At 34.8% G+C, this 16,234-nt stretch overlaps 1 protein-coding gene across 1 annotated transcript; it reads left to right on the plus strand.

Annotated features, from left to right (window-relative positions):
* The first annotated feature begins 8,165 nt into the window (after positions 1-8,165).
* On the plus strand, positions 8,166-13,689 carry LOC109065455 (interferon-related developmental regulator 1). Its single transcript, XM_042722701.1, has 12 exons — positions 8,166-8,385; positions 10,042-10,146; positions 10,272-10,350; positions 10,468-10,592; positions 10,698-10,855; positions 10,958-11,008; positions 11,620-11,798; positions 11,937-12,045; positions 12,622-12,756; positions 12,845-12,973; positions 13,054-13,149; positions 13,266-13,689. The coding sequence occupies exons 1-12, from the start codon at positions 8,355-8,357 to the stop codon at positions 13,350-13,352; spliced, it is 1,284 nt and encodes a 427-aa protein (XP_042578635.1). The 5' UTR covers positions 8,166-8,354; the 3' UTR covers positions 13,353-13,689.
* The last annotated feature ends 2,545 nt before the right edge of the window (positions 13,690-16,234 follow it).

A 16,234-nucleotide genomic window follows, 5' to 3' on the forward strand; every position in this document is an offset into this window, starting at 1 on the left:
TTTATGAGCTAATGAAAGAGGGATTTTCTAACATTTCTCACTCACATTTGAACGGATGGATGTCATCCTTGGTTAGTTTTCCCCATATATTCAATGTAAAATCCGGTTGCCAGGCAACACAGAGAAAAATCAACATTCCCCCAAGAGCTTCCCACATAACACATAATTGAACTGAAACACCTGAATTAAAATACTTTATTCTATTACTGCTGTAGAGTAACTGAATCAATTAGCAGTTGTTGTTTCTTTGCTGCCGTTGACGCCAGATATCATCACAGCCTGGGAGAAGCAGAACAGAAACTATAACAAGAAGCAGCATATCCGTCCAACTCACAGCTTCTTATGAATTTTTATATTTTCAAGATATCCCCGGCCCTGAATGGAAATGCTGTAAACACAGATTCCCATATACTTGCATTGATTTCTCTCAGACTGACTCAGAGAGGAAGAAGAATCTTTTTATAGACATTTTTGAACATAAAACAGCCACAGCTGAGCATTTCTTTAGGGTGTTTATAGTTTCAAAACCTAGTGAGCCGCCCATCTAGGCAGCATTAAAAGACATCTTCAGCATGCTTATGCTGTCTTATTAGAATTCATTCACATACATTCGTGTTTTCAAAAACAGCAGGATTTAATACAAGGGTCTCCAGAGGCATTTCTAATAGCTCAATCACTTTACTACAATGCAAATAAAAACAAGTAAGATGCATGTATCCATGCATGTATAATACTGCTTGTATTGTTTTTAGATGCAGTGCAGTGAAAGTGACGAGTTGAAAGAAATGCTGATTAATAACATAGATAATTAATTACAAAAGAGTACCAGTAAAAATAGTGTTAACCAGGGGTCCAAACTTTTTAATATCAAGACACAAAAATCAAACTTGATTGAGGGCTGTGCATGGGCCAAAAGATATATATATATATATATATATATATATATATATATATATATATATATATACATATATATATATATATATATATATATAGATTACAATGTTATGGAATATCGGGTATAATTATTTATGTGTGATATGTATTTTTTTTTCCAAAGAAGTGTGCTTAATTGTGTTGAATGTGCATAATATAATATATACTGCATAATATACTGTATAATATACAGCAATATTCATAAAAGGCCACTTAAATACACTACTAAAACAAGAACACTTTCACAATATGTTTCTTTACTTTACTTAAGCACACTTTGTGCACTTTGTAATATTGTCAAATTAAAAGTTTTACATTAAAGTATATTATAAATCATTGCGTCCTATAATTTAGATTTAAAGTTTAATTTATTTTGATATGCTGACTACGTACTAAAGCACATGCAATGTATTTTATTGTAATTTGAACTTTTTTGCAGTTTGTTACTTGATATTAATTATTTTAATGTACATATAATACAAGTAAAAGTATTTTAAATGCATGAAATTGCAACTTCATTGTTACAATGTGTGATTGCAAATATATTTAAAAGCATGACATACAAGTTTTAATATAATTGACAAGTAGCCTGTAACTTAGTTTATCATGCTTAAGTGCTTGTCGTTACATTCGACAGCACACTTTAATCATATTTAAAAAAGAAAATGGGAGTAATTATGAAGTTACGTTTAAAAATGTACTACTTAAAGTGTTACATAAACTGAAGTTCAGCTAAATTATACATTAAAACTATACTATATTTCATTAAATTGTAAGTAACACAATTAAGTGTCTGATAACATTACATTTAGTTTGCACTTAGGTATATTCTTTTAAAATATATTATTTCAATAATAAGTAGCTCTTTTGAAAAGTATGCTAAACTCTGAAATTAATTGCAGTCTCATGTATGAACAATATTTGAGTGTCCAAAATAGTCAATAATGAAGTTCCATGATCAATATTTACTTTCAAGACAGCTCCCTATGTAGACAGTATACATTGATACCACTGTAATGAATATAAAACTTAACAGTGTGTTTGGTGTCATTTGCTGCCATATTGTCAGTTTCCTTAAGACTGTATTTGCCTTGATATTTCTACAAGCGTGTTGCTGTACATAGAGAGTCTGAATGAAAGAATGCAGCCTGTGTCTGAATCAGAATATATTATTTAAGGACGTTTTGGTGAGTGCTTTAAAAATGAATGCATGTTGTGGTGAGCTGCTCTGTGCTGTCAGTACGGGGGCATCAAGTCAATGGAGACGGCACAGACCAGCTCTGAATGAATGCAGAGATCTTGTGGTCTACAGGGTGGCACTGATATGGACAGGCAGTCTTGTCATATGTAATAAAATGATGGGTTATTCAACAAAATGGAAAGAAACATACAGATTTGACATAGCCAGAGCACTTAATGTTACTGAAAATGTCCATACCGGGTGTGCGGATCACTGTTTTTACGGCCACATGTGTTTTTATGATCTTATTTTCATCATGTTGTTTCGGGAACATGATCGTATGGTGGTTGAGATTCGTGGTTATTCTGCAAGATCAATCAGCCTGCCTTTCCATCTGTCTCTCTCTCTCATGCACTGCGGATCTGTGGGTCAGCAGAAAGACATTTCAGGGGCAGCGACGAGAAAAAAAAAGAGAGAAGTGCATGAAATGCTGAACTGCGTCAGAAGACGGTAGTCACGCAATCCAAAGCAGTCAGAGCAAAGTAACCTCGGCCCTCAGCAAAGAGACAGGCCCACTGCGCTGACGGCCAAGGCTGTACTTAACTGACTGAATGAGCAAATTCATAATAGCATGGTGAAGTCACATGGTACACACGTATCATTGTAAGCATTCAAGGGCAAGATGTCTATTTCTTAATATTGTGTATATCAGTTTATATACACCAAACTAAAGTGTTTCAGCAATGAACGATCTCTTTAGTAGTGTTTGCAAAATGCAAGTGTCAATTTATATTAAAGTTTTAAAGTATTTGGCATGAAAATCATGATTGATATACATAGAATATTGTATAAACAACAAAAGAGGTGACAAAAATAGTAAAATAATAAATAAAAACAATAATATAAAAGATAATGTTGTAACATTGGGATTAGTCATATAAAACATTATTAGGATCTTTTTTTTATTGGGATTTCAGTCCCATTTTTGTTGTTGTTGTTATTATTATTATTATACTAATGATATTTATTTATTGGGGAACAGAATATTACAGACATGGAGGTAGGCAATTACTAAGCTAAAAAAATAACAATTATAATAAATTGTTACTTGAAATAAAATAAAATAAAATAAGATAAAACAAAAAATTTAAACTTATTGAAAAAAAAATCAGCTAGTTTACTTTGATGTACTATAATAATTAAAACCGAATTTAATAAAAACAATTTTAGACAAAATAAAAACAAACACTAAAAATAAAAATAAAAAAAAAATACACAAAATAAAATAAAAAAATAATAACAAAATTCAAATCAAAACAGAAAATACATAACACATTCTTTTAGCAGATAACAGAAATCACAACATTCTAAGACAAACTTAAAGTACTTTAACAGAAAAAAGAAAATTCATTTCATCCAAAAGCACTGAGAGCAGAATATTTGCTTAGTCAAACTTAAGGTACTTTATCAGGAAAACGAGAATGCATAATTTCATCCAAAACCCCCGTAATTTATCAAATAAATGTGATACAGTAAACCTGCTTCCTGCTTTGCTGATATACAATTTGACATTTATGACCCTTCCGCCTGAATAAACTCTGCCGGAACGAGTCATAATACATTTAGAGAACAAACTTGGCAACATTTTCCAACCTGCTTCAAGGCTAAAAGAAGGAGGGGGGATATGAGGGGAGGAAAGTGGTGGAGGAAATGAAATTAATTCAGTTGTCCGTCCCAAAGTCTTAAGTGTCTGAATCAATGCCCAGGAAAACAGCGTGTGGGGTGGAAACCTGGAAAAAGATCGCAAAGACACTGCCAAGACTCACCTTCTGCCAAGATAACACTTTGTGCTCTCATCAACAAAACAAAAACAGACAATGACAATGTCAATTCTATTGCCTCACATGCAGACAACACCATAATAGCGGCCTGTCTTTATTATTTTGTTATAATGGCCCCCTAGTCATGAAATATAAAGCGGATGAATGAAAACAGCAGATTTAAAATCAAAATATCACACACTTTCAGCATTTGCCAAAAGTCAGGGTACATTACTCCAGTGTATCCGACATGTAATGACTTGCTTGATGTATTTTTAATAGGTGTAATCAGGTTGTCAACACATTGTGTTGGGTTTGATTTTTGTTGGGGAGGATACATATTTAAAAGCAGATGAATGAAAAGTGGAAAAGCATTAGGGGTGAAATTAAAGGAATAGTTCATCTAAAAATGAACATTTGCTAAAAAATTTACTTATCCATGATGAAGATGAGTTTGTTTCTTCATCAGAACATATTTGGAGAAATTTAGCATCACATCACTTGCTCACAAGTGAATGGGTGCCGTCAGAACGAGAGTCCAAACAGCTGATAAAAACATCACAATAATCCACAAGTAATCCACGTGACTCCTGTCCATCAGATAATATATTAGCAAATGAAAAGCTGTTTGTAAGAAACAAAACCATCATCAAGGCATTTCAACTTTAAACTGTTGCCTCTGGCCAAAATATGCATGGCTCCATAATAATAATGCATCCTCCAGTAAAAAAGAAACAAAAAAAGTCCACCCCCTCTAATATCAAAATCCACAGACAGTTTTGTTCAGAACTGTTTTGAACTGTGCTTGATCTGTCGATATTTCTCTCCTAATTCAAACTATAAAAAGATTTCACATAATAAAAAATAATAAATATAGATTAATAAAAAATCAACTAATATAAAAACATCTTAATGACGGTTTTGTTTTTTAGAAAAATGCAGCTTTTCACTTCACAAGACATTAATTGATGGACTGGAGTGGCGTGGATTACTTGTGGATTATTATGATGTTTTTATCAGCTGTTTGAACTCTTATTCTGACGGCACCCATTCACTGCAGAGGATCCACTGGTGAGCAGGTGATGCAATGCTAAATTTATGGGAAATCTGTTCCCATAAAAAAACTCTTCTACATCTGGGATAGCCCGAATAAAAGTTCAGCAAATTAAAATTTTGGATAAACTATTCCTTTCACGACAGCCCAATGTAGAAATATTTTGAGTAAAATAGTCACATAGTCCTCACAATGTTTCCGATAAACAACAAACTAGCTTTAAGGGGGCTGTTTTAATAAACATAAACAGATTGTTTCCATCATGACTTTTATGAAACAGCACAAGCATCCAGTAAAGTGTTAAAGTCTTTGAACAATTTGATATAAGATCAAAATATTTATTTGATTAATGTCTAAAAGCATGAAAGTCAAATATATGGGTTTTCAGCTCATTTTCAACCTCTGACCTGTGCAGATCTGTGAGACATTCACTCACCACTGAATTGGCACACACCTCATGCAATCTGTTATTTCCTTCCACCTCATGCTCATCATGTATTTAGGGAAGTGCTGGCAGTTGCCAATATCATCTGTGAAATCATAAATACATTTAGGAAATCAAAGCAAAAGAAAATACACATCAAACTGCTTTCATCTTGACATAATTTATTAAAGAGAATATAACTAATTTGTACTACAATATCAAACTGTTGCTTTTTTAAAGCAGGGGAAAATCTATTAAGAACTTTTTTTCTGTTTAAATATAGTATGAACTAAGAGCATTTGCATTGTAAATACTGCATTACCCCAGACAGCCAACCCGCTGAGATGCCTTCAAGAACACCTGACTTGTAAATTATTTTAATGAACTTAAAATAGCACTACAAAACATCAAATAAACCAACTGCTTGTTGAATTTCTGGGCCATCTTTTGATTTCAAGCAGTAGTAAGACCCCCTGCGAAGCCCCTCAGGGTGTCTCATCAATTATTCAACAGACTTTACATATGGGATGAATAGCCTATATATAATTAAACCCAACGCCCATTCATAACCAGCCTTTTTCATTGCTTTCATATAACACTGAGCTGGCATTGCTCTCTATTGGAGAAATGCCACAACAGGCACAAAAAGGAAGTGTTCACTTAGGCAAAACTAATTTGAAAACTTTCAGAAGACTCATTCAGGTGAACAAAAGCCCAGAAAAGGCTTTCTTGATGTTATATCCACATCCTATTGCACAACCTGTTGAGAATAGCATGAAATGTGAAATCTAATTCCCAGGAATTCTAAAGGTCAGCCAAAGCAACAGCAATATTCTCCGTTGGCCACTTTTTCAAATAATCCACAGATCAGATGGAAAAACAGAAAACCCATTATGATGTACTTGGTTGTTACCAACATGGCACTGAATTAATTTGGGAAACACTAGAGGGATAAAATGCAATGCCGTGGGATACATTCTATGAAGTGCTTCAACTTAAATTTGATTTGACTGATCTTGAATCATCAAAAGAATCCCTTCATGCATTATGCAACAATGTCAGTTTACTTTGAACTTGGCAGGTGCTTGATTTCATAACGATCAAGTATTTTGAAAGAGCTCCCTCTAGTGGTATCATTTATTTAGTCCTGCTAAGATTTAGTTGTGCCTTGCATTTAAGGCAGATTTTGTTATTTAGTAGTGCATGCATCAAAGTGCATCGAGGTGGGAGCCTTTGCTTGGGCACGTAAACAAAAACGCTTTAATAGTAAAGCTTTACTGATATTAAACTAATTTCTTATTTAAATATTTTAAATATTTTGCACCACTGGTGCAATTCCCCTCTGAATTATGTTAACAAGGGCTTATAGGCATGTGCAGGACACGTGTGCAGCCAGCTGGTCAAAGTGTCAGCATTGCCCTGAGTCCACCTGTTGGACTGATAACCCCATGTGCAACAAAACAGCACAATGCTGCACACGTTGCACTTCTTTCATTCAGCAGTAAGTCTCACGGACTTTTTCCTGGACTGCGCCCAGCTGGTGGGAATCACCTCCCCGATCTCAATTCGAACATCTGAGTCTTTACTCATTTTTAAAAAAACATCTAAAGACTCATCTTTTTTGCCTGCACTTAACCAACTAATACTAGTATTTTTCTTTTTCATTCTTGTCTATCATATTCAAAAAAAAAAAAAAAAAAAAAAAAAAAACCCTGGCTACGTGTTCTGTACTAGACTAACTGAGACTTGTCATAGCACTTGTATACCGTTGTTGTTCTCTCGTTGATCTGATTGTTTCTACTGTTCTCATTTGTAAGTCGCTTGGGATAAAAGCGTCTGCTAAATGATTAAATGCAAATGTTAAAGATGTTGCACTTCTTTCATCCAGCAGTATTCATTTTCTTCATGATTTTTATCATGATTTTACCATAGACTTTGATCACATGCACTACAGAAATGTTATACAAGGGTGTTTCTTCAACTATGTGCACTTTTGGTCCTGTGCACATAGAAAAAATAGTTTTTTTACAACAGCAGAGTAAAGGCCTGCTCAAAATTTAGTGTAATCTCAAAATGCTTCTTAAAAGCCAGACTAAATTAATGCTCTTACCCACCTCAGCCACTTGCATCAGAGTAGTATACACTTGTAATTGCTGTGTAAATGCATTTATACCATCTTTGAACAGCAGTAAACAGTCTGTGTAAAGACACCTAAAAGCCATTTCAGAAGCGCTTCTGTGCCACCTTTGCAGTTTAAATTTAGGAAAAATTAATCCCCAAGATAAAATCGACGGATTATTTCTGATTTGTCTGATAAAGACGTACAATAATTGATATATATGCATTACAGATGATGTTTCATTCATGTCTGAAACGTAACAACTATAAATTAAGGACATTTTTTAATTATTACAAAGAAATTATGATGATAGGTTTCAAGTTCCAAGACAGTGTCAATGTTATCTTTATAGACATTTTAAGTTAAAATGTGTTGGTTTTAATAAACAAAAAAATACGTTATATGAAAGTAAATAATAATAGTAATACTGACGATAACACTGTGATCTGTGTGTAAACGTGCACTCATGGAACCCGCATGAGGACGTGACAGCAAAAACCAATACAAACCTGGAGGAAGTCCGTCATATGTGATGACGTCGGCCCATCGTGAAATGTGATTGGTCCTACTGTATCCAGGTCCACGTGAGGTAACGCCTTTTTAAGTACGTCATCATCGGTCGTATAAAAGCGCTTCGCGTTGACGGATCCCTAGTTTGAGAGGGAAAATGTATCGCTCGCGCTCAAAGTCTAACACCGGAATCGCTTTTAATACTTTCCTTTTCACTGTGCCACTGGAATATACTCAACTTAAAAGACATTATAGTAAAAACTGGTCGTGTATTGGTTGATTTTAGGCGCGGAACTACTAATTTAAGCAAAATGCCACGGACCAAGAAAAGGAGCGGCAGAGGTAAGTAGGATGGCGGGTCTGGAAATTACCGGTTGTTTTTTTGCGGCCTGATGCGCGATTTGTATTCTGGGATTTGTAGTTCTTTACACGCCGACCGTATAATGAAATTGGAAGAAGAGAACTACAACTCCCATTACTACATGACTCGCTTTGGTTGACAGCCAGGAGTGTCTTTCTTTTGACAAACAAAAGAATAAAACACCGTGTTAGTCATGGAAAGTAGAAAATGTACGTTGACTTTTCTAAATGTGGTGTTTGTTTTCAAGGGCATGTTATTTAGGTTTAAATATTACGGTCTATATAAACCGTTGGTAAGATTAATTAAACTGGTCAAATGACGAAAAGATTAACATTTAGAACAAACTAATAAGATTGTCATATAGCTTAGTATACTATGATTAATAACAAAACAACAATCAGCTTGGATCATTTAGATCGAAATTTGATGATTTAAGATTAATAAATGAATTATTGTATATTATATGAGATCGACTTTATGTGAAATGTCAAATAGGCAGAAGCTGCTATAATATTTTTTGTGTAAATTTTCAGCTGTCAGTATGTGTTTAAGGTTATTTCAGGCCATGCAGTCACACTAACCTGCTTCTATAACACAGGCCTGTTTGGGACCAAATCGAGCATAGGAAGAAGGAACCAGGAACACAAAGTTCAGATTTTTTAGCTGTAGACGTGTATAAATCAGTCTGTAGTGTGTTATTAAATGTTCTCAGGCCATCTGCTCGCTGGATTTGCACAGGCCTTTGAGAAGGAAAAGAGACTGCGTGTGCTGGCAGCCTGCTGTAGTCCTTCACACATCCCACATGTTGGTTTATCTGCATCTCTGCTGTACTGTTCTATATCTAGATGTATTTACTTTTGTCTGAGAAATCCCACAAAGTGGCTGTTTTGTTTGCTTAAGCTGTAAAGAAGAAGTTACTGCATCTTCTGACCTTGCCGGACAGTACGAGACACTTTGTACCTTTTGCAGTTTTTTGGGCTGATGAAACATGGCTGAATCTAATCCACACACTCATACAGACTTAATGATTCTATAAGCTCAAAGTTATGGACACCCATGTCTAATGACCGTCTGAAATTAGTTGGGAAATACAGTTCTCCGTATGTGTCATTACAGGGTTGGTCACCGTTTAAGGGTTCATAAAATGAGATCACTTTTTTTTGTTCTGTGAAAGTTCATTGAAAGTTCACTACTATTTAAATATTTGGGTCAGTAAGTTTTTTTTTTTGTTGTTGTTGTTTGTTTGTTTGTTTGTTTGTTTGTTTTTAAATGAACGAAATGAATATGTCAGCAAAGATGCACTGAATTGATCAGAAGTGACTGTAAAGACATTTATAATTTGAGAAGGATTTTAATTTAATTTCTATTATATATGTTCCATTTTATCAAAAAAATGCTGTAACTTTTAAAACTCATAAGTTCCCTAATTAAACACATGGATGTATTAATACACGGTTTATATGCACCTATTTGGTTTTGTTATGCTGCTCTGTATAACAAATTTTAATTTCAAGGTTGCTTGTTTTAATCTGGCTGTAACAGATTCTGATCCATGCTGAAAATGTGCTGATTAAGCAGTGTTTTGCAAAGAGGTTTTTTTTTTTTAAAAGAATGATTTATAGTTTCTGTTTATGCAGGGGGACAGCAGGGGAATGTCCAGCCGTTCAGTGAAGATGATGCATCTATTGAGACCCTCAGTCACTGCAGCAGCCTCAGTGAAAGAACCAGTGCAGCAGAGGAAGGTGGGTATTTATGGTCTCATTTGTTTATTACAATACAGTGCAATGCAAAAGCATGGATAAGCTCTTGTGTAGAGCTTAAACTAAGGAGAAAGCAACATTTGACTAGCTCTCATCCTGTTTGACAGCTGGTGAAACTGAAGAAATGGCTCAAGAGGACTTCCAGTACAAACTGAAGGTGTACATCGACAGCACAGTGGATAAGAGGTTTGTGTTCATTCGGATTTCTGTTCTCAACTGTGCTTGATTGTTCAGAATAATCCATTTCTGCTAAAACCTCAAGCCTGCAGCAGTCTGAACTGAGTAATTATGTTCCCCTTCTAGTGCCAAGACCAGGCAAGGTGCCCTTGATGGACTAAAGACTGCCATGGCAACCAAAATCCTCTACGAATTCATTTCCGAGAGAAGGATGACCATCACAGACAGCATTGAGCGCTCCTTGAAGAAAGGTTGGTTTCATTTGTGATTTCGAAATAGTTGGAAATGAACTCTTTTCTCTAGATGTTGCCATGACTTCAGTGCAGAAAGTTAAGTTGTTTGCATTTGCGAACCAGGTAAAGGAGTGGAGCAGTGTGCCGCAGCCTCGCTGGCTTGTCTCCTGTGCATCCAGCTGGGGTCTGGGATTGAGAGCGAAGAGGTTTTTAAGACCCTTAAACCTGTATTTAAGACCATCCTCAACGATGGAGCAGCTAACATTCAAGCCAGACAAGCTGTAAGCAGTCGTGCTCCTCTACGGCGCCTTGAAGAATTAAAATGAATGCACAATCCAGCAAATCTGAGATTGTAACAATCTGTTGATCTCGACTTTTTCTAGTGTGCAACAAGTCTAGGCCTTTGCACTCTTGTAGCAGAAGATGATATCATGGTAAGTGTGGCAATGAAAGCTTTAGTACGGTCTTTTACTTTCAAGTGGATGTCAGTCTTAAAGGGATATTTTACTCCGAAACCAAAGAGAGAAAATAAATGACGCTTTTCATGTAATATCAAACCCATATGCTGTAAAATTGTTTATTGTGGACCATAAAGATTTTTTTAACAGACTTTATATGCATCTTTTTAACACCTGGTATAGCTTTTAATATTGCTGTTTTATAGCATTCGAACTTGTTACTTGCCATGAAAATGCCTGGAATCTGGCATGGCATTAAAACACCAACCAACCATCATGGAAACCATCAGCATGAAAACAGATCATTGAATCAGCGAGCTAAACTAGGTCATCTGAGAACCACGTCACTCGTGAACTGTTCAGTCTTTTGGGCCAGTACTTTCCACTGAACTGGTTCTCAAATCTGATTGACTGATTCATTCTGAAATCTGGCTCATCTGGTTCAAGAGTGATTTAATGATCCAGTCATTGGAACGCGGTTCCCAAGTGAACTGTAAACATGTGTTGAGCAGTTTTTCCATGCACTTAGACATGTTGACGCCTCGAAGGCTTTCAGGATTCAAACCTGATGTTTGTGTCACCTCCAGGATGTGTACGCCACTATGGAGTCTTTTGAGAGCCTCTTCACTCACTCATACGTCAGAGATGATGGAAGCAGACCTTCTGTGAATCCTCAAACCACACAGCTCCACACAAACGCTCTCCTGTCCTGGGCCCTGCTGCTTACCATCTGCACTGGCAGCCACATCAGAGTCATTGCACAAAAGTAAGTGAAGGAAAACTGTTTTTAGACGTTAGATCCTCGATGGAACTCACAAACAGATCCTGAAGGAGATGTTGGGACTCACAAACTAAGGTAAAACATTTTCTCAGGTTTATTCTAAGCTAATTTGACTGTTTTCAGACATCTCCCTAAACTTCCACGTCTGCTGGAGAATGACGACGTCAACATGAGGATTGCTGCTGGCGAGACCATCGCCCTCCTGTTTGAGCTCATCAGAGATGTTGACCCTGTAAGTCGTGTGTATTTATAATAGTAAATTATATACATTTTATTTGATATGAAACTATAATTGATTAAATGATTTAATATATTTACATTAAATTTTTAAATTAATATATTATTTAATAAAATAATATTAACATTTAATATTTTAAGTCAATTTATTTGAAATGATCAAATAATTAAAATTTCATTAAGTATTGTATTTAATGGTGTTTCAGTGTTTAAATATTTAATAAAACCATTTATGAAATTCAAATATTTAATTTAAACTTGTTTCATTAATGTATTGAAAATAGTATTAAAATAGTGAATTACAAAATATTTTAAAATTATTTATTTAAATTTTTTTTAATTCTAAAACAATCAAACAATTAAATATAAATAATAATAAATATATTTAAATTAATGTTTAATGTATTAATAATAATAATAAAATTAATTTAATAATGTATTTAACTTTAAATAAAATTGTTGTAATAGTTAGTGAATTAATTTGCAAATAACAAGGTATTTTTTAAATGTTTTTATTTGTAATGTTTATTTTAACTATGTTTTTAATATAATGTGACCTGTACCTTCACAGGAGTTTGATTATGATGGCTGGGAGCCGTTGTGTGAGAAGCTGAACGCTTTAGCCACTGACTGCACCAAACACAGAGCCAAGACCGATAAGAGGAAGCAAAGGTCCGTCTTCAGAGATGTCCTCAAGGCCGTAGAGGTGAGATAGGAAGTGAACAGTTGTCATAGTTGACAGACTCCTGGGTGCTGCAGCTCAGACTCTGACCTCTCTTCTGTGTCTGGAACAGGAAGGGGATTTTCAGAGCGAGACAATCCGCTTCGGCACAGAGCGAATGGTCATTGACAGCTGGGTGAGGAAGAGGACTTATGACGCCTTCAGAGAGTTTGTTGGCTCTGGGATGAACTACCATCTACAGGTAAAGCTCTCGGATGTTGCGAATAGATCCAAAAATGGGATCTTTGATGTGTTTATTAAATTTACATTTTTTGATCACAGGCGAACGAGTTCATTAGGGACGTGTTTGAACTGGGACCACCGATGTTGATCGATTCTGCTGCTCTGAAAGCCATGAAGAGCTCCAGACTGGAAAGGGTAGGAAAGCGGTTTGTTTTCCACGTGTAGCTGTTTTTTTGTTTTGTTTTTTGCTGCATGATATTTCTGAAATTATAGGTTTTCGATTGTGTAATTATATCCTTTTGTTCTTTCAGCACCTCTACAATGCAGCTGCGTTTAAAGCTCGAACCAAGGCCAGGAACAAGGTTCGGGACAAAAGGGTGGATGTTGGGGAGTTTTAAAAAGTTTTGTAAAGCACATTATTTCTTTCATCTTGCATTCTTTGCATTCCTAACGCTGTCTCATTTTTGTAAAATGTTAATATTTCCTATCTATAAATTCAATAATTTCTGTTAGTCTAATTTGTTTATATGTAAAGGGTGTTGGGTTCGCTAACATCAGATCATGTTTTCTGTTGTTTGTGCAGTTGTAGGTCCTGTAATGTTATGTATTGCACCGTATTTATAATTGTGTAAGTGAACGTAAAGTGAATGGGCTGTACTGTAGTGACAAGGCTGTACATTTACAAAAAAAAAATACAAAAAGATGAATAAAATTAGACGAAATTGATGCCCCCTATTCAAAAGTCCTGGTTTGTTTTCTTCTGTTTCTGTCATAATTATGGATGACTCATTTTAATAAGACGAGAGGCCATGAACTCCCTCAAAGAAATGGCTAAATTAGACATCCTGAACCTCCTCTGCACTTCATGGAATCCGTTCGCTTGTTTGCTTCATTCACAGTTGCCATGGAGACAGATTCACTGAAGCTGAAATGGCCATTTGATGTTTTGTAACGGCACCATTATGACATGTTGACATGGTCATGAGGACTCTGTGTATCTCACAAACACACTTTCCCATGGTTATGATAAATGAGTTTTATAGATCATATGCTATTCCAAACATGACTTACAGTTTCATTGCATTATGGGTAATACACTGGTATCTTTCTGCGTATTGTTGTAATAACTAGCATTAGAGGGCAATTGCATTTATATGACACAAATTGGCCTAATGTTCACATTATGGGAACAATTTTGTTAAAATATAAGGAAACCAATAACAATAAGCAATTTTACAGTCAAAGCAGTACGATTAAGTTTCATTTATATAGTAAAAATGGGATGTTATTTTTATATTTTAAAGTTTTAGTAGTTTTGTATTTTGTGTTTTTGCTTTTTTTATGACTTTTTATTTTTATATATATATATATAAAGTTTAGAGAGAGTTTTTATGAAAGGTATTTTATCTGGTTTTCATTTTTGTAATATAACTGATTTAAAATTGGCAGAAAATACCTTCCATATTTTTCAAATTTTGAGATGTATATAATTATTATATAATTATATATGATATTATACGTCAGTATTATGGGTGAAATTAAACATAAAAACCTAAAAATATTCAATATTAAAATTAACAAGTAACAATTTTTTTTTTTTTTTGTTTGTTTTAAAGTTAAAAATTAAATGACATTTCTGTCTGACCTACCTTTTTTATTTTTATGCCTGCTCCTTATTTACGCATCATTTCATGTTTAATTGACGTAGTATTTAATTGGTCTAATGTTTTGGCTTTGTCTTCCAACTGATGGTCTCTCAGCTCTTATATTTTATGCATTGATTTGACCGTTCTCTGTAGATCCCGCCTTCTCGCACGCCACGATTGGTCAATTATTTACAATGCCTGCACGCTATTGGTCATACTACTTCCTAGTCATTACATTCCGGCCAGCCAGGATATATCCCGGAAAAAGAGGACACACTATGGAAGAAACCGTTTATTTATAGCCTACTAAATAAACACTGCTGCATACTGAGCACTACTGCCTATATAGGCCTACTATACTATTTTTTTTTTCATGTGAAATAAAATTCATTATGCAGTGACACATATTTCTAACAGTATAAACCGTCAAAATAATTTAAGTCAGTGAGTGGTATCCTATTACCAGTTTTAAAATGATTACTCTGCATTTTGAATCCAATTGTGTGTGCTTTTCTGAAACTGGAAGTCAGTGAGAGCACAATGCATTATGGGATAGTGTATTTAATTTGCACATGCATTGAATATTACAATTATGATACCTTTAATCATGGTTGGATTGTTAATATTTTCATATCCACCTCAGTTCAACAGGGTCAAGCCATGCATGTCAGCATAACCCAGGTCAGCAAATAAAGCTGTGCATGAGTGCATCTCGTTCAGTAAACATTCAGTTAGTAAAGTAAAACATCAGTAAACATTAGCAGCTGGTGGTGCAGAGCTCTGTAACGTTTCATAAATCAGTCCTGATGTTTCCTGACAGAACTCCTCCTCTCCGGTCTGCTTCCTCTTGCCACTGTCCTGACGGTTCAGACCGAGCGGCATGAAAAATTCATCTGTAGATTAGAGTTATCTTGTCACGGAGCTGCACTGCACATGAAACAGCATCTTCACAGACTTTTGCCTTTGGACTTTCCATCTCTGATCTCCATAATACCATAAAACACTCAATTCAAGTTTCTCCCTGGTCTTTTTCCCCCCCCAGGTTTGGAATAAACAAGGTTCGGGGAGCTACTGTGACCCACATATTTAATGTCCTAAGGGCACAACGGTGGCCTCATGTTTATGTGCGACATCCATTGTGGTATAATTAGCTTCCTTTGGCCTCAAAACTCAGAAAGTAGCAGCCAACAGGAGGTTTGAATTCTGGGTCAGTGTGGGAATCTGTTGAACTCGGAATGATCTTTACAACGACGTGCCAAAGTTAGACTTCAAACCAGCAAAATACCCATGAAGACATCAAAATACATTAAGATTTTTCATATCTTTGACTCCCAATACAAGAATCACTGACCACATATTATAATCAATAATATTTATTGTAAAATATTTGAAGGCGAATGTATAAATTATTATATTATTATGAATAAATATTATAACACAATAATATACTGTAATATTATAAATACAATATATTAATAAAATAAATAATAGACGTTATAATATATAAATAAATAATATATTGCCGCATATTTAAGCAATATATTAAATATGATTAATTTTTAAATTATATTTATTTATATAATTAATAATTAATTAAAAATACATTTATTAACTAATTACTATACATATAACCT

This window comes from Cyprinus carpio, chromosome B4 (assembly GCF_018340385.1).
Source record: "Cyprinus carpio isolate SPL01 chromosome B4, ASM1834038v1, whole genome shotgun sequence".
Lineage (NCBI taxonomy): Eukaryota > Metazoa > Chordata > Actinopteri > Cypriniformes > Cyprinidae > Cyprinus > Cyprinus carpio.

Bases quoted from the DNA above. Each gene is read 5' to 3' on its own strand.
- LOC109065455 (XM_042722701.1), top strand. From the start codon at position 8,355: ATGCCACGGACCAAGAAAAGGAGCGGCAGAG. The intron at 12,757-12,844 runs GTGAGATAGGAA...TGTCTGGAACAG, and splicing joins ATGTCCTCAAGGCCGTAGAG to GAAGGGGATTTTCAGAGCGA. The intron at 13,150-13,265 runs GTAGGAAAGCGG...TTGTTCTTTCAG, and splicing joins AGAGCTCCAGACTGGAAAGG to CACCTCTACAATGCAGCTGC.